At 54.4% G+C, this 22952-nt stretch overlaps 3 protein-coding genes across 9 annotated transcripts; 1 reads left to right on the top strand and 2 right to left on the bottom strand.

Moving 5' to 3' along the window:
• Positions 1–351: 351 nt before the first annotated feature.
• BORCS8 (BLOC-1 related complex subunit 8) lies at positions 352–10287 on the bottom strand. Of its 5 annotated transcripts, none has more exons than XM_078079277.1 (7): positions 10154–10226; positions 9461–9520; positions 7554–7666; positions 7018–7082; positions 3305–3415; positions 1884–1959; positions 352–1576 (listed from the first exon to the last, which is right to left on the bottom strand). In XM_078079277.1, exons 1-6 carry the CDS (start codon positions 10188–10190, stop codon positions 1926–1928), a joined length of 420 nt encoding a protein of 139 aa, XP_077935403.1. In that variant the 5' UTR covers positions 10191–10226; the 3' UTR covers positions 352–1576; positions 1884–1925. The 5 variants fall into 5 exon arrangements, with proteins under 5 accessions (XP_077935403.1, XP_077935402.1, XP_077935407.1 ...); XM_078079276.1 differs by having other exon boundaries at positions 352–1530; XM_078079281.1 differs by having other exon boundaries at positions 352–1526.
• RFXANK (regulatory factor X associated ankyrin containing protein) lies at positions 10288–16287 on the top strand. Of its 3 annotated transcripts, none has more exons than XM_036093867.2 (10): positions 10288–10391; positions 11070–11209; positions 11699–11893; positions 13249–13332; positions 13503–13568; positions 13816–13916; positions 14093–14218; positions 14605–14671; positions 15062–15142; positions 15612–16287. In XM_036093867.2, the coding sequence occupies exons 3-10, from the start codon at positions 11707–11709 to the stop codon at positions 15902–15904; spliced, it is 1005 nt and encodes a 334-aa protein (XP_035949760.1). In that variant the 5' UTR covers positions 10288–10391; positions 11070–11209; positions 11699–11706; the 3' UTR covers positions 15905–16287. The 3 variants fall into 3 exon arrangements, with proteins under 3 accessions (XP_035949760.1, XP_035949759.1, XP_035949766.1); XM_036093866.2 differs by having other exon boundaries at positions 10303–10383; XM_036093873.2 differs by lacking the exon at positions 10288–10391 and having other exon boundaries at positions 10984–11209; positions 16083–16287.
• Positions 15758–17799, bottom strand: NR2C2AP (nuclear receptor 2C2 associated protein). Its single transcript, XM_036093875.2, has 5 exons — positions 17465–17799; positions 17206–17296; positions 16874–16979; positions 16730–16797; positions 15758–16465 (listed from the first exon to the last, which is right to left on the bottom strand). Exons 1-5 carry the CDS (start codon positions 17500–17502, stop codon positions 16349–16351), a joined length of 420 nt encoding a protein of 139 aa, XP_035949768.1. The 5' UTR covers positions 17503–17799; the 3' UTR covers positions 15758–16348.
• Positions 17800–22952: the final 5153 nt, after the last annotated feature.

Below are 22952 nucleotides of genomic sequence, written 5' to 3'. Positions count from 1 at the left end.
CCCAGGGCTGATGAGGCATCACCTGAGGCAGGAGCCTGGGTGGGACGGAGAAGTGAAACCCAGGGCTTGGAGGGGCTGCATAGGACTCCCACTTCCGGTCAAGGGTGGTGACCCCGCCTCACCTCTCTGAGACTGTTTCCTCTTCTATAAAAGGGAACCGTGCGTACAGGCCCAGGACTGGAAAGGCAGGTGAAGTCAGAAGCCGGGGAGACTGCAACTAGACCCTATAAAGGCCACCAATCACCCTGTGGGGCGCAGTATTGGGGGAAAAGTGGGGATGGAAGACTCTGAGAGGGACAGTGGGCAATTCTGAAGAGGAAGGGACCAGGGTCTGTAGGGACACAGGCAGGATCCAGAGGAGCCACAGAGAATTTTATTCCGAGGGGCTGCAGCAGCAGAGGGACGGTAGAAGACACGGGGTGTCAGAAGGGCAGCATCCTTGAGGCTGGATGGTGGGAGGGACCAGGGCAAAGACATGGGCGGAGGGAGATGATGGCCTGTGGGCCCAGGGCTGGTGGGCAACCCTGTGCAGGCCACTGGGGTGGGCTGCTGACCCTCTGGGCAGCCCCCCCGGCTCCAGGCCCTCCCGACGCCCCCTAGGCGATCCCACAGCCTGTGGGACTCCCCAGTACCCCCAGAGAGCTAAACGTAGCACCCAGCAGCTGTTCATGAAGTCCTCAGACCGCACAGGCAGGAGCTCTGCTGCCTCTCGGCTCTGGGGAGGCGCTGTTGCTCTGGGGCTGTGAAGGCCCGGTCCCCACCCCAGCCCTCTGAGAGCGCCATCACAGTGCCTGGCAAATGAGCAGGGCTTTGAGAGCTACAACAGTAAGGGCTAGAAAGTCCCTCAGGGGCCTCCCATCTGCCGGGGTCTGCCCTCCACGGGCACAGAAGAGCAACATGCGCGGCCTTCCTGGGCGCCGTGCTCTCCTCACGCGGTCAGCCACACTCCTGGTGTTGATGCCTCCCTGCAGGCCTCTCCCCTTGGCTTTTGGGCCTGGCCACGTGGCTGGCCTTGACAAATGGAACAGCCGCAAGGTGAACGTTGTGCACGCCGGGGCTGCTCTCTTTGGCACCCGGTCCCCAGAGAAGCCTGGGCTGGCCTGCCCGGGAGGCCGTGCCCAGGAGGACTGGACCCCCAGCAGCCAGACAGCACTGGTCAAGATTCAGATGTGACAGCAAGGCCGCCTCTGACCGTGCAGCCCCATCGAACTCTGAAGAGTGCCAGATGGCGGCCTCCAGGTCAGCCCAGCCAACCTGCCCAGCGGGGCCCAGCCCATGTTGCAGAACTGTGAGCAGGCCCACGACTGGTGTGTCGGCCCCTAAGTTCTGGGAGAGTCTGTCATGCAGCAGTAGCGGACAGCTACGACACACAGCACTGGGCGCAGCACCCTCCGCTGCCTGACGAGCCTCTCTGACAGAAGGGACAAGCAGAGACCGGAGAGGGGAGGGACCTTCTCAGGGTCACGCGGCAGGTCGGCAACGGGGCGAAGATTCCTGAGCTGGGTGGGTAACCGCCACGCTGGGCTCTGCCTGAGAGAATGTGTGTGAGCGGAGCAAGCAGCGGGCACGTGGCAGGCTAGGAGAAACATGGGATCCCCTTTCTGTCTTGGCAGGGGGAACTTGGGGTTGGGACAGGGCCTGTGGCTTGGATAAGGGGCAGGAAGATGGCAGAAAAGAGCACGAGGGAGAAGGGCTGACGATGTCCTGAGCAGGAGAGGGCTCAAGGTCCCTACCACCCTGAAGCCTCCCACTGATGAAAGCATCCTACAAGCTCAGGGAGAAAGCCCAAGTGGTTAGACAAGCAGGTCCCTTTTGGGACACGGAGAGGGTGGGTTAGTTCAGAGCATGGAGGACAGAGGCTCACGACCCCACTTGGCACTGACCTGCGTCAGAGGGGCCAAAGCACCTCCAAGTCTCTTCTGGGATCAGGCTGAGGAGGGCGGGGGTGGTTCCTCAGGGCTGGAACAAAACATGAGCAGCGTCCTTGAGGCCAAAGTCAGAGGCCAGTCGGGCCTGTTCACTTAGGCTGGAGATGGGACTGGATCACCCTCCGGTCCCCTAAGACCCCTGGCCTCAGCCTTCAGGGCATCCTCTGTAAAAATGGGACCAGCCACCCACTTCAGAGGTCATGGTGCGGACTCATGCAGGACCGGGCCCTTCAAACCCACACAGGGAAGGGGGAGCAGCACCTCACGCTGCTATGGCCTTTTTCAGAAGCACCTGCCTTTTCACAGTGGCAGGCCCAAGCAAGGCCTTCGAAAGCGCTCGGGACACGGTGAATGAAAAGTCAGAGCGATGGCTTTTCGCAGCCCTACTGTGCACAGGGTGCCGTGCGTGACACTACACAGTAAACTCTTGTCCAGATGGCTGTCACCCGACCTGTGGCACAACGAACCCAGAGAAATGCACGCGATGCTCCCCTCAGAGAGAAACGGCGGCACGCCCATTCTTACACATCCACAAGGCTTTTTTTGTTTTTGACAATTCTTGTGTCTCAGTTTTCAGAAACAGTGACACAGATTTTTTTTTCTTTCTAAATGTCTGGTGGGGGACAGGCATGCCAGAACCCCTAAACTGAAGGAGCCAGACACATCTCAAAGTCGGGTTCCAGCTCACAGCACGTGCCCGTGTGTTCAAATGCATGTTTATTACGTTAGCGTGAAAATGAAAACAAAAACTCTCTCCCACGTGTGCAAGGACTGCAAGTGCTTTTCATTTTGAGGCCATCTGGTGCTCGGTCTAAAGCCTCCTTCAGCTCTGGGGCCCTCCCTGCTGCCGGCAAGGCCCCTGCCCACCCCGCTGGCTCCCCCTTGCTCCCCAGCTCTGGCCACACCCACCTCCTAGATGTTCCTCCAACACCAGCCCCAGATCACCAGCCCCAGGGCCTCTGGCCTCACCGCTGTCCAACCTGGAACACCCTCCCCAGGGCACCTCTGTCTGCATGGTGTTCAGGCCTCTGCTCCCACCTCCCTTTTCTTCCTTCATGCATCTGAAGTGCTCTTGTCTGTTCCGTGTTTACCTGGTCGCTGTGTGCCTCCCCGTGAGACCATGAGCACGCGGGTGTTGGTCACTGCCGTGTCCCCAGTCCCCAGCCCAGGGCTGGGCCCACAGCAGAGCTCAGGACTAGGTGCTGAGTGGCTGAACTCTCCCACTACAGATGCCAAAGGACGAGAGGAAGCCACCAGACACCATGAGATGAGGAAAGAGAGCTAAGGAGTAAGAAGCGGCAGTTCCTGGCTGAGCAGCAAAGGTCCTTACAGCGAGGAGGCTGAGAGCAGCAGGAGGGGGCGGTCCCCGGAGCTACCTGTGGCCCTGGGCGGCAGCGTTCATGTGGTCCCGGATGCTGATGGCCTGTTTGAGAAGACCCTCCACGCTGCGGAAGTAGATGCTGCTGTCGACGAGGTTCTTCACGGCGCTGAAATGGGAGGATGGACCCAGTTGGCGCCACGCCTGCTTTACCCTCCCCTTCCCATGCGTGTGGGTGTATCCTCCCAAATGGAGGTTGGTGGGGGGCCTGCACGGGCTCAGGGCTCAGCAGGCACCTGGGGGATGCTATGGTCCTCCTGGAGGGCTCATCATGGGCTTCAAGTTTCGATTTCCCTGCCGTGCCTAGATGATATCCATTCAACAGAGCACATGATGGCCAGATGCAACTTTTTTTTAAGTTTTTATTTATTTATTCACTTAAGTAATCTCTACACCTAACATAGGGCTCGAACTCATGACCCCGAGATCAAGGGTCACATGCTCTTTCTCCTGAGGCAGCCAGGCACCCCAGATGCAACTTTTACATCCCTGCTGCTAGATCAACTAATCTTTTTTTGTTTGGTTGGTTTGGTTTTTTGTAAAGATTTTATTAATTTATTGGAGAGAGAGAGAGACAGCACAAGCAGGGGGAATGGCAGAGGGAGAGACAGAAGCAGGCCCCCCGCTGAGCAGGGAGCCCGATGTGGGATTGGATCCCAGGACCCTGGGATCATGACCTCAGCCAAAGGTAGATGCTTAACCAACTGAGCCACCCAGATGCCCCTAGATCACCTAATGTTCTGAAGAAGCTATAAGCATGTAAAGATACCCTCAAAGACATCTTGCTTTCCTCTTAGATAACCTATTCCTGCCTCTGAAGGAAGCTTACCAACTCAACTATGAAAAGCTCTGGAGGTGAGTTTGGAGGGAACTAGAATAATTCACCACCGTTTGGAGGGTGGGGGGGCACCACGGCAAAGCTGTGCTAACCTCGTGTTGGTGCCACATTGATGAATGTCTAAGGAAAATGGCCTTTCCAAAGGCACTACAGGAAAATGTTTACCAGGCCACTCAGGGCCTTGCTAATGCCAGCAAGTCACCTGTGTAACATCTGCAGTAAAAATAAAAGTGTCATTTTAAAGCCCTTCTAATAAAGACCAAGAAATCACTCCCATTTATTATCAGCCAGGGACCTGCTGGAAAATGGCCAGGAGATCAAAGCGGGAGTGGGGGCGGGGAGGAGCCTCGGCTGTCACCTGCTCCGTTAGCTTGCTCATCTTAGCACCACCAAATGCAGTCAGCTTTTCTGTTTACCCACCTTGATAAAAAGCTCGCTATTATAAGTTCCCTACTGAATAGTTTACCCCAATTTAATACCTTTAAATTTTACACCGTTAACACTGTGTAAAGCATTTTGAACAACTAAAAGATAAGGGCTCTTTCGTGTCCGTAAAGGAAACCTGGTCTCTTAGCATAGAGAAATTTGCATCTCCCTCAAGAGACGTGCTCAGAGTACACTGGCCTCCTGCCTAGCTCAGCATGGCCCAGTGGAACTTTCTGGAACATGGTAGATACATTCTTTATCCACTGACTTGGCTGCTAAGCACCTGAAATATGGTTATGTGAGACAGAGGAGATGAATCTTTTATTTCATTTTGCTGCATTAAAATTTTAAGTGTGAACAGTCACCCTTAGCCTGGACTCCTGCACTAGACGGGGCAGCTAGAAGAACCGGGAGAAAGTACGGACTCTGACGTGTTCTTCCTTTAACCTGGGCCTCACTAGCGAGCTCGCAGCTGTCCAGAAGCTGTCTGGCAGCTGTTTGGCAGACGTGAGACAGAAACTCCTCTACTTCTTTTCTACTCTTCCTTGAGCTAATTAAGGAGGGTATCTGAGGCCACCATCCTCAAGAAACCGCCATCTGTCCCAGTGGAGGGGCCAAGGCTGCTGATGGCAGAACACTCAGCTCAGTGCCCCTGGCAGCAGGACTTCCTGTCAAGGAACCTTCACCCACACAACAGAAACAGGCAGGCCAAGCCCACAGTGCCACAGATGAGAACTGCTGGGGTGTCTGGCCTCCACCAAAATGACTTAGCCAGCACAAAGGGCAAGCGGCACTTCTAAATAAAACTGCCAGACTCCCAAGGCAAACAGAACAAGCCAGGACATTAAGTATAGTCAGGGGAACCAACAGAAGAGCAGGAGGCAAGCCCTGCAAAGGTGCAATGATGAAAAGAAACGCTGACTACCGCTTTTTACTCTCTCACACACCTTTCCCTTAGCGGGGGTGGGGCGGGGAGGATCTGAAGATTTAGCGAAAGCTAAACACAAACTAAGAAGAATAAGAATAGGGCGCCTGGGTGGCTCAGCTGGTTAAGCGACTGCCTTCGGCTCGGGTCATGATCCTGGAGTCCCCGGATCGAGTCCCGCATCGGGCTCCCCGCTCAGCGAGGAGTCTGCTTCTCCCTCTGACCCTCCCCCCCTCATGCTCTCTCTCTCTCTCATTCTCTCTCTCTCAAATAAATAAATAAAATCTTTAAAAAAAAAAGAAGAAGAAGAAGAAATGGTCCACCCATGTTCATAGCAGCACTATCCACAGTAGCTAAAGCATGGAAGCCACCCAAATATCCACTGACAGATGCCTACGATGTCGTGCCCCTATGCAATGGGATGCCATTCGACCTTCAAGAGGAAGGACATTCTGACACAGGCTGCCACATAGTGAGACCTGGGGGACAGCATGCTGAGGGACAGGAGATGGACACAAAAGACAAATACTGTAAGACTCCAATTGTGTGAGGTCCCTCGAATGGTCAGATTCATAAACAGGAAACAGAATGGTGGATGCCAGGGGCTAGGAGAGAGGGGAAGGTGAGTTAGTGTTTAACGGGGAGAATTTCAGATTTGCCAGATGAAAAAAATTCTGGAAATGGATGGTGGTGATGGCTGTACAGCATTACGAATGTATTTAATACCACTGAACTACTGTACACTTAAAAATGGTCAAGGTGATAAATTTTATGTGTATGTTACACAATAAAAAAAACTGGAGGGGCGACTCGCTGGCTCACTCAGTGGAGCTTGCAGCTCTTGACCTCAGGGTCGTGAGTTTGAGCCCCACATTGGGTGTGGAGCCTACTTAAAATAAAAGAAATAAAATGGAAAGAAATCAAAATTTAAGGGGCACCTGGGTGGCGCAGTCCATTAAGAGTCTGCCTTCGGCTCAGGTCATGATCCCAGAGTCCTGGGATCGAGTCCCACATTGGGCTCCCTACTCAGTGGGGAGTCTCTCACTCTCCCTCTGCAGCCCCCGCACTTGTGCTCTCTAATAAATAAATAAAATCTTAAAATAAATAAATTAAATAAATAAATAAACATTTAAAAATAAACAGCCATATTTGTGCTTTGGACCTCCACAAGCTGCTGTTCATCCCACTGGCCAGTCTGTGGTCCTGGCTGTGGGAGGGAAGCACCCCTTGAGGCACCGGCTCCCGGCCCAGTTGGCACCTCCCCGAAACCGTTATCACCACTTCCTATGACACACGGGGAGGGGCTCAGCTCCCTGAAGAAGCCTGCCTGAGGCACGTGCGGGTGGGCCGATGGTGAGAAGCACAGGCCTGGGCTGGAACCTGCTGTGTGGCCAGGTAAGTCGAGATCCACATGCCTCAACTCAGGTGCATTCAGCAGGGCAAGATTCACTGGGCAGCTGGCTGAGGTGCCCCTGAATGCCCAAGAGGTGCCCCCCGGCAGTGGGGAGGCTTCAGTGCTCACCTGCAGGCATACTCCACTGTGTAAATGGCTCCCTGGCTCTGCTCCTCCCACCGCTGCATGTCGGCCTATGGGGGATAGGAAGCTGTCATCAAGGGGGCTGCCACCTCCACCCTCCCAGTTCTCTGGGACGGAGCACCTGATCACCCATCCCTGTGGCCACAGAGACCAGCCACCTCCATTCTGATCTTCCCTCCTACAGATCCCCTCCCCCACCAGTCTGGGCTTTCTCTGAACACCTGGCTACCGTGCTTCAGAGCCTCCGCACCGGCTATTCCCTCTGCCTGGCACATCTTTCCCTCGGGTCCACATGCAGCTGCCTCCTTCTCACTACACAGGTCACAACAAATGCACTTCCTGCGTCCCCTTCTCCCAAGTCTGTCCACCCATGGCCCCAACCTGTCTCAGTGACCTCGTGCCTCCTTGCTGGGGTCCCAGCCTTGACTCCTCCCCCAACAGCCCCAGCTCCACATAGCAGGTCCTGGCTCATGACGTGAGGACTCTGGGGGAGGGCAGGGGAAGGGGCAAGTGGAGCTCACCTTATGCTGGGCCAGCTCGGGCAGAGAGCGGCGCACATGCTCCTGCAGCCGGTATAGGGCCACGGACGGCTCGTTGGCCAGGACATAGACGCTCTCAGTGAACTTGTCTGTGACTGGATCGAAAATCAACAGTTGGGCGTAGGGGTGGTGGGGGGGGGGTGGCAGAACAAGGGGAAGGGCAGCAGAGACACAGGGACAAAGCATAAGACTCTTGACTGCTTAATCCATGAGTCCAGCTAGGCAGTGAGGACTGTCCGGTGTCCCACCCAGGAGCTAGGTCACCTGTGGCCCCGGTGATAGGTGGAAGGAGATGGTCACAGAAAAGGCCTCACTTATCATGATGTTAACACATCCAGTGGACTCATGATTTTCCCCTCCCAAGCCCACCTGTAGTAGACACTGCTTCCGTCCACTTGGACCCTTTTCACATTCCTTTTATCCCAAGGAATGAATCTGAGATTCTTCTTCAGAGAGTCCCACCAATTACTGGACCTGAAAATGCCTGGAAGCTTAGATCCCTGGATGGCCTTCAGCCATCAAAGGGTATTAAATCATGTCCCATGCCTTTTGTTGGGACAATGTGGAGGTATAACTCATCCTTCTGAGTTCTCCTGAAGGATCAGGCTGAGAATTTTACCTGACAGCACTCCTTGCTCAGCTTCCTCCCTATCCTGTTTCTCTCTCTTCCCTCATCCATTCTTACCACTACACTGCCCCCACTGGTCTGGGTATGGCCACCTCCCACCTGAATACCAGGTTCAGTCAGCTCCTCCCTGGTCTCCCTGCTTCCCCTCTGCCAACAGTCCAATCTCCACACAACAGATAAAGTGAGCTCCTAATGAACCTGTCAGGTATGTCCCTCCCTTGTCTGAAATCCTCCCATGGCTTCCATCGACCACAGCATAAAATCACCTAACTTACTATGGTCCATAAGGCTCTATATTCTGCCTGCTGTTGACCTCCCTGCCCTCCTCACCCTCCACCCAAGACACAATGACCTCCTGGCTGTTCCTTGAACACCCCAGTACTGTCCAAAAGAACTTTCTGAGATGATAGAAAGGTTCTATAGTGTCCAATAACATAGGCACTAGGCACATATGGCCACTGAGCACTTGAAATGTGGCTAATATGACTCACAAACTCAATTTTATTTTATTATTTTTTTAAAATCTTCATTCCAGTATAGTCCACATACAGTGTTATATTAGTTGCAGGTGTACTAATGTAGTGATTCAACAATTCTATACATTACTCAGTGCTCACCCTATGAATTTTAAATTTTACCTAATTTTAATTAAATTAAATGCCCACAAATATCGTGACCAGGAGCTGCCGTATTGCTGCACAGCTCTGAACACTTTGCCACCTCAGTGCCTTTGCACCTGCTGTTCTGCCACTGACTCGCCCTTCCCTCACTGGCTTCTTTTCATCCCTCCTGTCTCGGCTCAAATGTCACCTCCTGGGCAAGGCCTTCCCTGATCACCAAGCTTAATCAGATGTCCCTTCCACCTCATTCTCAACCTTCAGCACCTTGTTCATTTCTCTTACACTTTATTAGGTTACCTGTTTACAAAAAAAAAAAAAAATCAAAGCTTGGATTCTTGAGGGCAGGAGATTCTCTGAGCTCCAATTTCCTCATCTGTAAAAACAGAGTGATAATAGCACCCACTCAAGGTTTGTTACAGAGATGGACCCCATGCTATTGCCCAGTACAGTGCGGTGGACAAGAGAGAGAACGCTGGTGTGTCCGGGATTCAAAGGAGGCTGTGCATGAGTCTGGCCAGTGTCAGTCTGTCTAGCTCACTACTGCGCCCTCAGTGGGGCAGAGCCCATCCTGCAACCTCTAAACTGTATGTACTCTAATCCTCCTAGTCCTCCTCATTTTGAAAATGTGCATAACAGCTTACCCTTCGGTGTTGTTGCGAAGAAGGTGGAATGAAATGTACTTGTGCCTTCTAAAAAATCAACTAGAAATAACGTGTGATAAAATAAAAACCTTTATGACTTAAAAATAGTTTGTGGCAGGGGCGCCTGGGTGGCTCAGTCATTAAGCATCTGCCTTCGGCTCAGGTCATGATCCCAGGATCCTGGGATCGAGCCCCGCATCGGGCTCCCTGCTCCGTGGGAGGCCTGCTTCTCCCTCTCCCACTCCCCCTGCTTACGTTCCCTCTCTCGCTGTGTCTCTCTCTGTCAAATAAATAAGTAAAATCTTTTAAAAAAATAGTTTGTGGCACTTTGTAATTTGTAAACACGTTGACTCACAAATATTTTAACGTAAACCCAGACAAATCCGTAAACATATTAAGGAATAATACGCACAGCGACTGCCAAGTCCCAGGCGTTTTTCTAATGCATTACAAACATCAGGTCATTGAATTCTCACAACAAACCTATGAGGGACCGGGAGAGACTACCATACACCCCATTTTACAGATGACAAAACCGAGGCACGGAGACTTTCTAAAGGTTTTAAAACTAGTCAACGGCCGAGCCAGGATTCAATGGAAGTTCAATTAGTTCCCCCGCATGCTCCCTCCAAGCCTTTGTCCCCTCCTGCCCTGTCGGGTCACCCTTCCGCCCAGCCCGAGGCTCTGCACCACCTTTCTTTCCCTTGAGTTGCATCTCCGGTTCCTCCATAGCTCCCGCGGACCGATCCGAAGACCGGAAGCAGAAGTTCGGCTCTGGGGAAGGCTACCTAAACCTCCCCCTGTGAAACCAGACGCTGCGCCACTCTAGTTCCGGTGTCAATTGGCCTTCCTTCCCCAGTCCTTTCTGAGTACCCAGACTGGAGAGAAGCCGTGAGTGAGAGACTGGGGAAGGAGGCACACCGGTAGGCGGGTGAGGAAGGGGCGGAGAACCCCTGAAGCTCCAGAAGGGACACCTAGGCAGGGAGGGGCAAGGGCGCCCTCCTTTCCCGAACTCCCTTTTCCGGGGGCAGACGAATTGGGGAAATGGTTCCAAACATTGCCCACTTCGGGCTGCTTTAAACGGCCTTTCTGTACCCTCCTGCTGCCATCAGATTCTTACACATGCTCATAAGCCTCCAGGACCGGAAAGGGGGCATTGTTGTGGACGGGTGCAACGGCAGTGTCGCCCCTTTAAATCCCTGACGCCCCGACTGCTCCCCGCCCACCGTCTTCCGACTGGAGAAAGCCCCACCCATCCGGCCTCAACGGGAGCCTAGCGGCACCCTCTGGGAAGACCTGTGGGCGGAGCTGGGGGGGAGTGACGGAAGACAGGCGCAATGAAATCCTCAGAGCCCTCTGAGGCTCCACCCATCCCTCCTGACCCGGCCGGGCTCCCTCCGGAGATGCCGGGGCAAGAACGCGCAAGCGCAACATCACTGCTTGGGCCCCAGCGGAAACCACGCCCCTCCCTCAAGTCTTAAAGGGCCAGAAGCAGCTTCTACAGCTCTCGCCTTTAGGCACTTTTGGGGAGGCAGGGTGCGCAGGCGCAGTGGGAGAGCTCTGGGGTGGGGGTAGCGGTCGCGTATCAAGTTGCTCTCTGTCCCGGCAGAAGAAACCAGGACGGTGAGGGTCCAGATTCTAGCTTGCTCCCTCCTGTATCAGTTGGAGGAGAAAAGTTTGTGAATTGGGCCCCCAAGTTTTGGGGGACCCGGGCTTGCGGCGTGGGGTGACAGAGGAGGCTCGTTAGAGGTGAGTGGACCTCCTGGATCTGTTTGGGAGGGGCCGATGGGGATGGGACCAATCACATCTTTGTTGAGCACTCACTCATTCTGGGGACCCCCCCAAAAAAATAACTACAGAGAACGTTTATTAAGCTCTGCCCGTGTATAAGGCCCCCAGCTTAGCTGTTTACAAGCATGATTTTAGACCTCACTTCCCTATTTTATTAATGAGCAAACTGAGGCTCAGAGAAGTTAAGTCATGTGCCCAAGTTCTCTGCCTATAAGTGGAGGGATTTGAACCCAGGTAGTTGACCCCATTTTATGTAAAGCATGTTGTATGTGTCCTGGTGAGGGGGGCGGAGGAGTGGGCCTGAAAAGCAGCTGGACTCTGGTTTTTACTTCCCAGCTGAGCTAGAGTTTAGCCACCCTCACTGTGCAAAGTTGGGTATGCCGTTGGTGCCTACTTAATAGGAGTTGTTGAGAATTATTCTCTCTCCCCTTTTGGTGCTTCCACCAGCTTCCCCCATGGAGCCCACCCAGCCTGCAGAGGACCTCAGTGTGACCCAGCAGCTCCCCATCCCAGAATTTGGGGACCCTGAAGACCCTGGGGATGAGGCGCCCGATGGCTCAGATACTGTGGTGCTCAGTCTTTTCCCCTGCACCCTGGAGCCTGGGAATCCTGAACCGGATACTGGTGCCTCCTCACCTCAGGGTAGGTAGGATATTTCCCCTGGACGACTCCCCGTCTGGGATGCAAGAACAGTGGAATGTCAGGCCCAAGATAGGATCTCTGTCTTTATGTTCCACTACCTGGGATGTGTCTTCTCTCTCTCACCCGGTGACAGATTGCTTTTATACATACACACACACATACACACGTATGTATAGAGGATGGCTAAATCCACATGACATAAAAGTTACTATTTTAAGCAGACTTGCGCACAGTTCAATGGCAGTAAGTACATTCACGATGCATGTAACCCACACCTCTATCTATTATTCCAGACCATTTCCATCACCCCAAAAGGAAACCCCATCCCCATTAGTAGTCACTCTCCATCCCTCCTCCCCTGCCTCCGTGAACAGTAATCTACTTTGTCTCTATGGATTTGCCTGTCCTAGACGTTTCATATAAATGAATCATACATGTCTTTTGCGTCTGGCTTCTTTTGCTCAGCATGATGGTTTTTTGTTTTGCTTTAAGTTTTATTTATTTAATCTCTACATCCCACCTGGGGCTTGAACCCACAAGCCCGAGATCAAGAGTCACATGCTCCTCTGACCGAGCCAGCCAGGCACCCCTCAGCGTGGTGTTTTTGAGGTTCATTCGCATTACAGCACGTGTCAGTGCTTCTTTACTTTTTATGACCTGATAATAGTCCATTCCAGACGACATTTTGCTTATCCATTCATCCACTGATGGACACTAGGGTTGTTCCTCTTTTGGCAATCGTGACTAGTATTGCTGTACACATTGGCACAGATACACGTTGTTGTCTGAGCAGTTGATTTCAGCTCTTTGGGGTAGATACCTAGGAGTGGAATTGCTGGGTCAGATGGTGATTCTGTTGACCCTATTAAGGACCCAAGGATTTCTTTTGACTAGAATCCTTGAACATGTCGAATTCAGTACCTCCTGGGGCCTTAGTCCGTGCTGTTCCCTCTATGTGGAAAGTTCTTCTCACACCTCTTCCCAGGGCTGGTTTTCTTCAACTGACCAAGCTCTCAGTTGGTGTCCTCTCCTCAGAGTGGCCCTCCCTGACCACCTTGTCTAAAATGGACTCACCCCCTGCCCTCCCCTCTTTCCGCTCTCTTCTACTACCTGATTTTTATAGCTCCTGAACACTTATTTCTCTATTTCTGTCTGACCCCCCCCCCTTTGAGGGCAGGGACTATGTCTCGTTTGCCCAGAATGTCACCAGGTATGGAGGAGAAAGGCTCACCAGGAGGGCAGAGTGAGTGAATGGGGGGGGAGGCACTGTCTTTGGTAGCTTCAGGCCCCCAAGACTTGTCTGAAGCCCCAGAAACATACTGAGAGGCAACTGAGGCCGTTCCTTTCTCTTCCAGGAGGCAGCTCCCTGAAGCACTCGACAACCCTCACCAACCGGCAGCGGGGGAACGAGGTTTCGGCCCTGCCAGCCACCTTGGATTGTAAGTGGGCCTCTGGTTACCACCCCCCCCGCCCTCCCCCGGCCTCCCTAAGTAGCAGGGCAGGGGCAGTAGGAGTGGCAGGGGCTGAGAGGAACAACTTTGGATGGGGTAAATTGAGGCACGGAGCGGGGACGGGACAGGTGAGGACTCTGGCTCTCTCTGGCCCCTAGCCCTGTCCATCCACCAGCTTGCGGCCCAAGGGGAGCTGAGCCAGCTGAAGGAACATCTGAGGAAAGGTGTGTGTCCACACGAGTACGCTGGTGTATCCATACCTGTCTGACCACACGTGTTGGGGTATGCATGTGGGTCCCGAAATGACCTGAGGCTCCACGTATGTTCACCTATCTACACGTTTGAGCATGTCCACACATGTAACCCCCCCCGCCCACGTCTGCCCCCAGCCGCCCGCCCTGTCCCTGCTCCCGCAGCACTGGGGAGAGGGGGCAGGGGTGCATCCCAGTGGTACCACCCCCCTCCTGCCAGGCGACAACCTCATCAACAAGCCGGACGAGCATGGCTTCACCCCCCTCATCTGGGCCTCCGCCTTCGGAGAAATCGAGACTGTCCGCTTCTTGCTTGAGTGGGTGCGTCCCAGCCCAGCTCAGGGCTTCCCAGGGACTTGAGGGCGGGCTGGGGTCTGAGTCAGCTGGTGCCATGTCTGTAAGATGGGGCCGCGATGGGTACCCCAGGATTCCAAGGGACGCCCTCACCCATCCCATCACCACTCCCTCTGCTCCCCGCTCCCCCCACCCCACTGCAGGGTGCTGACCCCCACATCCTGGCCAAGGAGCGGGAAAGTGCCCTGTCACTGGCCAGCATGGGCGGCTACACGGACATTGTGGGGCTGCTGCTCGAGCGTGACGTGGACATCAACATCTACGACTGGGTGAGGCACCAGCCACTGGCCCTGCGCACCCGGCAGGGTACCAGGCCTGTTATAGGTGCTGAGAACACAAGACAGACCCATCCCTCGCAGAGCTCCTAGTTTAGGGGGGAGGAAGAGGAAGACGATACATAAGCAGCCAGCTGAAATGTGAATACCGCTGTGATAGCAGACACACAGGCAACTGCAAGGGCCTGGAGGTGGCTTACATAGCCAAGGGAAGTCAAGGAGGGCTTCCTGAAAGAAGGGGTATCTAAGCTGAGACCCAAAGGAGGAATTAGACCAGGTGATGAGTAGGAGGAGGAACCACATTAAATTAGAGGGTTGGGGGTGTTCTGAGAATCTGGAAAAGACAGAATGTTGGTTGCCTTTGCCCCTGCCCTTAACAGAATGGAGGGACACCACTGCTCTATGCTGTGCGTGGGAACCATGTGAAGTGCGTAGAAGCCTTGTTGGGTAAGTGGGAGTAGCAGCTGGCCCCCCCAGGAATCCTGAGGGCCAGGGAGGGGTCCAAGCTCTGCTTGAACAGCTCTTGGGATGCGTGGTCACTATCTGCTTTTCCCAGAGGACTGATCTGGGGACAGGAGATGGTGGGATGGTACAGGGGTCTAGCTAACCGGGTTGAACACCCACACCCTCCATGCCTCAGGGACCCTGCAGATGGGGATTCTATTGGCCACGTTCTTTGGAGAGCTCAGGTTCTCATCCAAGCCCACACGGGCAACCAGCAGGCCTGTGGCTGTACTGTGAGGGATCACTGGACCTCCCAAATCGCCATGCCCCATTCTGGGCTCCCAGTCCCCCACCCCCACCTCCACCGCCCTGTACACCTGCTTTGCTTTGCAGCCCGAGGAGCTGATCTCACCACGGAGGCTGACTCTGGCTATACCCCAATGGATCTTGCCGTGGCCCTGGGATATCGGAAAGGTCAGCCTGAGACATGGGGCAGTGACAGTGTGCTGTAGGTAGGGTGACCGCAGGTACCCAGGACATGCCTCTCGGATGTGTCAGATGCTAGCAGTGAGAGCGTTCATGTTAGCAAACATCTAGTGCCACAGTGTACCTGGCCTGGGCACGTGCAGGAGGCCGATGTGGGTCAGCGACTGGATTCATGATGGGATACACACAGGCGCTGGGAGGCCCAAAGGAAGCTCTGGCCCAGCCCCATGATAGGTGGGAATCAGGGAGGGCTTCCTGGAGGCCCAAGGGGAGGGAGGGAGGATGGTGTCCAGGCTGGAGGAACAGTATACACACAGGCCTGGCAGGATGAGGATGCCAAGGAGGGGCTGAGCCACAGTGCACAGGCTCATTGAGGCTAGCCCTCTCTGTGGCAGGAGGTGGGTGTGAGTGGGGACCATAGGCAGACCCCAGTTTGATTCTCCACTTCCCCCTTCAGCTTCCCCATCTACGAAATGGAGAGATCCTAATAGAACCAAACCCTTGGGGTCATGGAGGGATTCCTTTGAGTTTTATCCCACTTGGGACAGAAATCATTCCTCACGGCCCCTCTCATCCTTTAATAATAAAGTCACAAGTCACCAGTTTTGTTTGATAAAGATTGTTTTTATGATTCTAAAAAGCCTCCAAAAGTGCATTTTTACAAACCATGGGGAAGTTGAGTTTCCCGGCTTGGGTGCCTCAGTCTTCCCAGCGGTACTCTGGGGAGAGTCTGGATTTCCCCATGTATGAAGTACGTCCTCCATCCATGTCCCAGGGCCTGGAGATCCTTTTTTGTCCCCCGAGAGGCAGGGTGCAGTTCTCATGGTGGGATACCCCAGCTCATCCCCCAGGAAAGTGTACAATTTGGCCGGTGCCCCTGCAGCCTCCATTGGATTCATGGCCCACCTTTCCCCTGTCCTGTTTCCAGTGCAACAGGTGATCGAGAACCACATCCTCAAACTCTTCCAGAGCAACCTGGTGCCCGCAGATCCTGAGTGAAGACTGCCTACTGGGGACTCAGATACTCAGGGAACAAAACAATTGACCTAGAACTAGCTTCAGAGGCAGCTCCTGGACAGACAGTGGGAGGGGATCCTTCCCAGGAGGAACCAATAAACCTTCTGTGTGCATAACTTGAAGGACTTCACTGTGCTTCCCCAAGGGTCTCCTGGAGGAGTCAGCTACCCAGTGGCCTCACACCCTCTCCCCCAGCACCCGCAGGTGGTAGATGACTACTCGGCCAAAAAAGTCAGTGGCGTCCTCAAGTGTCATCTTCAGCTGGTCCACCTCGGCAGCGGGCACAGGGAAGGTGTGAGCACAGGCAGTCAAGGGAAATAGGTAGCTCATCACTTCCCATCCGCCAGCCCCAGCTCAGACACCACCAGTGTGCTGCGTGAGCCAGCACACTGAGCCCCTCTGAAGCGCTCACCCAGAACAGGTTACCATCAGCTCATTTTACAGATGAAGCAATGGAGGCCCAGAGCCACTTGCTCAAGGTCACACACCAGGATCCACAGCCTTCAGAGGCACAGCCCACCCTCCCACCCCTCCACCCCAGAGGCCCAGGCAGGATATCTGAAGGGAGTTGTTGTCTTCAGGGTAGAAGTCCACAATCTTGCAAAGAGCCTCACTCCCCTGGGAACCTGCAGCAGGGAAAGGGGCAGGCTGTGAGGCTGGGGTTCTCCTCCCAAACCCCCACCTTCCAGAGCCTTCCAGTACCTTCCAGGTGGCCCCGGCGACTGGAGAAGCCCCCCTGGAACTGGATCTGCAGCTGGGAGACACGGATGCGCTGGGGAAACTCTAGTATCACCCACTGGGAGGGGCCCTGGAAGCAGACAGGGAAACTGAGGCTCACAATCACTTGCTCAGAGCCCTGCTATACCTGTCTCATTCACACAGACGATGGTGGGGGGGGAGGGGGCTGTTGGCACACGTTCCCTCCGTGGCCAACTTGACTCCCCAGCTGGAGTTCTCCTTAGCTCTCAAGGCACCCTGGACCCCTGAATCTGATTCACGGGAGTGGGTGGAGGATCCAGGGACAGGTGCCTCACCTGGTCCGAGTTCCAGCACGTCTCCTCATTCTGGTCGAACAGATGCTTCTTTCCAAACTGCCGGGTGTTGCGATTCAGCACTGAACTCACCCTGGAGGCACCAGAATCCGGGAGAAACGAGGGGCTGAACCCAGCGCCGAGGCCCCGCCCACCAGAGGGCCCGCCCCCTCCTCACCTCCAGCTTCCCCCGGCACCCCCAGCTATGTCAACCCGGGGCTCAAGGGCCACGCCCGCCGCTGCCCGGCGGCCAGGTTCTCACCTGCTCACTGTCTCTGGACAAACCAAAGAGTGGGTCATTTCGGCTCCACAAAGCCTCACACGGCTCAGAGCTGACTTCAGCCGGTGTTCGAATCCCGGCGCCAACGCAGCCGCAGCGGCGCGAACTTGACCACGCCTGAGTCTGCAAGGGTTTCAGAGAAACTGCCAGTGACCCGAGGCCAGACTTTAACAGCAGGTCCAAGGAAGGGAAACAGGTTTCCTGTGGGTTTGCTCAGGCTCCGAACCTCAGTCTCTACGAACAGCTCGGACAACCAAAGCGAGACCCGGAACCACGAGGACACCGCGCAGGCGCAATGTCACTCAGACCCGCCCAGCCTGCGCTCTCGGGGCAGGATGTAATTTGAGCCCCGCCCCTCCGTGCCCGCCTCTTAAAGGGCCTTCATCCAGTGATTAAGTTTCCGTTGGAGCTGGAGGTCGAAGGCAGGCGCCAAAAACATTGTGTGCGGAGTGTATGTGGGGCGCAGTCTCTGGTGCCTGTGGGTATAGAGCACTGGTTTTGGAGTCTGAGAGACTTCCTAGAATGATGTCTCCCTACCTGGGGAAGTCTGCCAAATCCATTCTGTAACTGCTGATGCTGCCTCGCACTTCACTGCCTCCCAGGGACCAAAGGAAGAGCCGAGGAAGACGCCACGATATTGCCTGTACAGCGAGTCTTCATCAGCCTCCCGTGTCCCAGCTGGAACACGGGAGGCTTAGCCTCCAAATCTTTCTTCCTAGTAAATGCTGCCTGGGACAGGCTTCATGGAGGGGGGCAGGTGAAGTGGGATTTGGAGGATGAACAGGGGTTTGCCAAACCAGATTGCACAAAGGCTAAAGATTTGGTTCACTGATTCACTAAACGACTCGCTCCCTCCTGCTCAGCCCAGTGCTGGGTGGTGCTGGGGACTGTGAGGGGCCTCGGTTCCAGCCCCCCACCTGAGGAGCCCCCAGTTTGGGTAAGACACAGCTAGACACACACAGTCCCAGACCCATGTGGCCAGGGCTGAGCCAGAAGGAGAATAGGGCTGGGAGACCAGGGGCTCTACCTGGAGGGAGGGCGTCCTGGGAGAGGGGATATTGTGTCTGTACTTTGATGGGTAGGCAGGGATATATCAGGGTAAGAAAAATGGGGGTAGATTTGTCCATGCCGGGAGAACAGCATAAGTAAAGGCCTGGTTGGGTGAAAGACCATGATTTTGAATAAAATATATGGAGCAAGATCCTGCTGAGCCTGAAGATGTTTGAGAAAGGGCAGGACACCATCCCATCTGCATGAATGGAGGGTTCTGAGACTGATCAGCCACTGGCAGGAGGCTGCAGTTTCCTGGCTTTAGCTGAATGGTCTAGAATCCAGCCCCTTTCTTCAAGGGCTAGGGGAATGGTTCTCTTGGCATCCTACTAGCATCGTCCCAAGCCCACTCCAGGACGGTGGCGTAGGGGGGGCTGGCTGGGAAACTGGGACACTAGCAGAAGGGCCGCCCCACCAGCCCCTGCCTGCCAGGACTTCCTGCATTCAGTCATGGCCTGGTGCCATCTAGACCTGGCTCTGTTGGTCTCAGGGCTGGGGCCAGGACTGCGGGTGGCAGAAAAGACCTCTCTATTCCCAGAGGAAAGTGGGAAGAGCATGGACCCTGGAGGGCCCAGATTTGGTTCAAATCCTGGTTAGGTCACTCACTCACTGGCCATGTGATCTTGGACAAGCATGTTGACCACTCTGAGCCTCAGTTTCCTCATCTGTGAAATGGAGGGAATTCTATTTATAGGACTGCTGGAGAACTCAGTGGACTCTATGGGCTGACACATAACAACAGTGGCCGGCCTTTGTTAAGAGCCCGTCCTGTGTTTGACTTGAAGCCACATTCTGTCTCTGGTTCATCAAACCTGCGGTACTGGTCCATGTCACCTCCATTCTACAGCTGAGGATAGAGCCAATGTCCCCCAGGAAAGATGCATGGCCCTAGGGCCCCCCATGCCACTCTTGGTCTTGGCATGGAGCCACCTTGCCCACTGGGATGAGGCCAGCTCAGTACCCTCTTCCCGCCTCCTCACCCCACTGGCGCCAGGGCATGAAAGAACCTCCTGTTTCTCCAGGGAATTAGCAGCTCTAAGCTCCCAGCAGGGCAGCCAAAAGTGGTCCATTCATTTGCCTGAGTGAGGAGAGACTAGGCACTCCCTCCCTCCTCAGCCAGGGGATGGGGCAGAGGAAGCTCTGGGAGAGCCAGGAGCTGCCACTCCAGTTCACTGAGGGAAACTGAGGCACAGAAAAGCAAAGTTATTTTGCTAAGGTTATCCAGGGGTGACCAGGATTCAAACCTGTCTGGCGCTGGAGGTCTCTCCACTGGGCTGAGTTTTGCATTTGTCAAAAGAAGAAGCAGAGTCTCAGAGAGAGTCAGGTCTTTGCTGAAGTCACACAGCAAGTATGGGTCAGCAAAGTCTCTCTCTGGGGATGCAGCCCCACCCGTGGCAAAAAAACAGGTCCAACTTCCCATGTGTTTGTCATGGCGGAGCAGGGTACGGAAAGGCCTTCAGAAAGCTTCAAGCCTTGGTTTCCCCCTGGGGGATAAGTGATTGCTTCAGCCTGGAGAGTACGTAGGGGTGGATGTGATGGTTCCCAGGCCAGCAGCCCCCAGCAGGGCAGGTCCAAGTGTGATTTATCTGCCAGGGTCTGCCTGGGTCCAACAGGGCCCGCCTCAGAATAGACAGATGCACGCTAGCTTCCAGATGGACTTGTCCGTCCTGGCAGGGTGCGAGCCTGGGAGCCTGGGAGCCTGGGGAAGTGGGGGTGACAGTAGGAGTGGGAGGGTGTGGCCCTGTGTGAAGGGACTGGAGTGAGCTCACCGGGGAACCCCCCGGAGCCACAGCTGGGTGTGTTGAATGGTGAGCACAAGTGGCAGGGCTCTGAGATGGATCTCAGGAGGACTACACGTCTCCATGTGGGTGCCAGGGGTGCCCAGTGATCTTAGTTGGGTGCTGGCTGTCTGGAGGTGCACCCATGCCTATAAACAGGGTTGGAGGTGAACAAGGTGGGGCAAATGTACCTGTTGGTGGCTGCCGGGACAGCTAAGGTGCAGTGCGTGTATTTGAGTGTAAACGGACTAGAGGTGCGGCTGTGAGTTTGGTTGTCACCCCCATGGCTTGGGTGTGACCAAATGAGGTTGTACGTGGTCTGTGCGACGTATATGTGGTCTTGCCTCATGTGGTTGCATATAAGCCCCCTGTGCTGTCTGGGATGCGATGTGGGTTAGGGGTTCGTTGGTGACATTGTGTGACACGTGTGAATGTGGCTGCTTGTGTCATGTCCGTGTGTCACCTTGGGCATGTTAAGAGGCACTTTGGAGGGCTACTGTCCACCCCTGAGACCCAGCTCTCCTGGAAGGTCCAAGCTCCCAGCTCCTGCTCTGGCCCACCAGCCCCCTCCCCTGCTTCCTCCCTCAACTCACTCCAGCCCCTGGCCTGGGCCCCAGTGTGGGGGGTACAGAGAAGGCACTCAGGGCTGGCAGGGTGGCTCACCCAATCCCAGTGCAGGCCTATAAATAGCTCTTTGAGCCCAGCAGATTCCCAGGCAAGGTTGCCTCATTCAAGCCCCCAGCAACAGCCGCCCCCCCCACCTCCCCTGGGCCCCAGGCCAGCCCCTCTAAGCTCCGTCTTGGCACTGGCCAGGGGGACCTGGGGGTGGAGAGGAAGGGGTGTAGAGAGGTGGGGGCAGTCAGGGGTGAGGGTCAGCTTGGCTCTGAGGCCATGAACCTAGGCTCCCACTTGGTCCATACCCATACTGTACAAACTCAGGCAGGTGGTCCCATGCCTCTGAGCCTCAGTTTCTCCCAGCTGGAAAATGGGCAAAACATAAGAGCAGCCCCCATCTTATGTGTTTACTTCTCATTTCTTTCTCTCAGCAACCCTGTAAGACAGGGACTCTTAATTATCCTCCTTTTAGATAGGGTAACCGAGGCACAGAAAGACAAAATGGCTGGCCCAGAGTCACTCTATTAGGAGTGGAAAAGAGGGGTTTTGAATCCTGAACTTGTGGAGGCAAAGCTGCTTGGATCCCTTGCATGTCACACAATCACACCCAGACCCCCGACCCCCCCACCCTAATGCTGCCATAATCACCCTTCACACCAGCCTGTCAACTACAGACACTCATATCAGCGTGACCCCTGACCTCCATCTCTCCTCTGTGATGAGGACTGAACAGTAAGCATAGCTCCCCAGTGTGTCACTTTGGCCCCTGGGGCCACCACTCGCCCACTGCTGGACCAGCCGACTGGGTCCACATGCATTAGACAAGGACCTGTACCAATGCTTAGGGGCAACATTTCTCCCCTGGGGTCCTTCCTCAACCTTCACTCATCTCCACCCCCTCTTTGCTCTTTGGTAGTTTTGCCGAAACCATCTTGTCACCTATTTGTCTGTTCCCCCATCAGCCTGAGACCCCCTCACACACACACACACACACACACACACTCACACTCACACATGTGGGACATGGTGTGAATTGCAGACTCTCTGTCCAGTACATCCCATTCTAAGCACTGAGAGACTAAGACCCTGGGAAGGAAAGGTGGGGGAAGGGCTGACCTCTTTAAACTTTTGATCCCCCTCATTTCCGTTTTTCATTGTGGCAAAATACACCAGAACACAAAATTTACCATTTTCTTTTTTTTTTTTTTAAAGATTTTATTTTTTATTTATTTGAGACAGAGAGAGAGAGCACATGAGATGGGGGAGGGTCAGAGGGAGAAGCAGGCTCCCCGACGAGCAGGGAGCCCGATGCGGGACCCGATCCAGGGACTCCAGGATCATGACCTGAGCCGAAGGCAGTCGCCCAACCAACTGAGCCACCCAGGCGCCCCAAAATTTACCATTTTCAAGTGTACAGTTTAGTAGCATTAATTATATTCTCATGATGGTGCAACGATCACCACTATCTAGTTCTAGAACACTTTCATCGTCCCAAAAGGAAACCCAGTACACATTTGCAATCATTCTCCATTCCCCCTCCCCCAGCCCCTGGGAATCACTAATCTACTTTCTGTCTCTGGATGTGTCTGTTCTAAACATGTCATATAAATTGAACCATACTGTGGTCTTTTGCGTCTGGCTTCTTTCACTCAGCATGCTTTCAAGGTTCATCCGTGATGTAGCATGTAGCAGGGCTTCCTTCCTTTTTATGGCTGAATAATATTCCTTTGTATGGATCTAGACTTCTTAAGGTTGAAGTCTCCCTGCAAAGACCCTGCCCAAAGCAAAAATATTCCTGGGACAACAGTACCTACTCCACAGCTGGTGCTCTATAAATGCCCACTAGATAAAGGAATGAATGAAAGAATGATACATTCAGGCTGCAGCTGGTGGAAACAGCTGTGGGCTGTGACAAGCCTGGGCTCCAACGCTGCGAGTCTCTTACCAGCTATGTGACCCAGGAATCTTCCTATCCTCTCTGAGCCTCAGCTTCCTCTCTATACGTGGGATAAAACAGCAGTTGTAGC

This window comes from Halichoerus grypus, chromosome 1 (genome assembly GCF_964656455.1).
Source record: "Halichoerus grypus chromosome 1, mHalGry1.hap1.1, whole genome shotgun sequence".
NCBI lineage: Eukaryota > Metazoa > Chordata > Mammalia > Carnivora > Phocidae > Halichoerus > Halichoerus grypus.
Note: the sequence above shows the minus strand (reverse complement) of the source record. Positions and strands in the feature narration are given on the sequence as shown.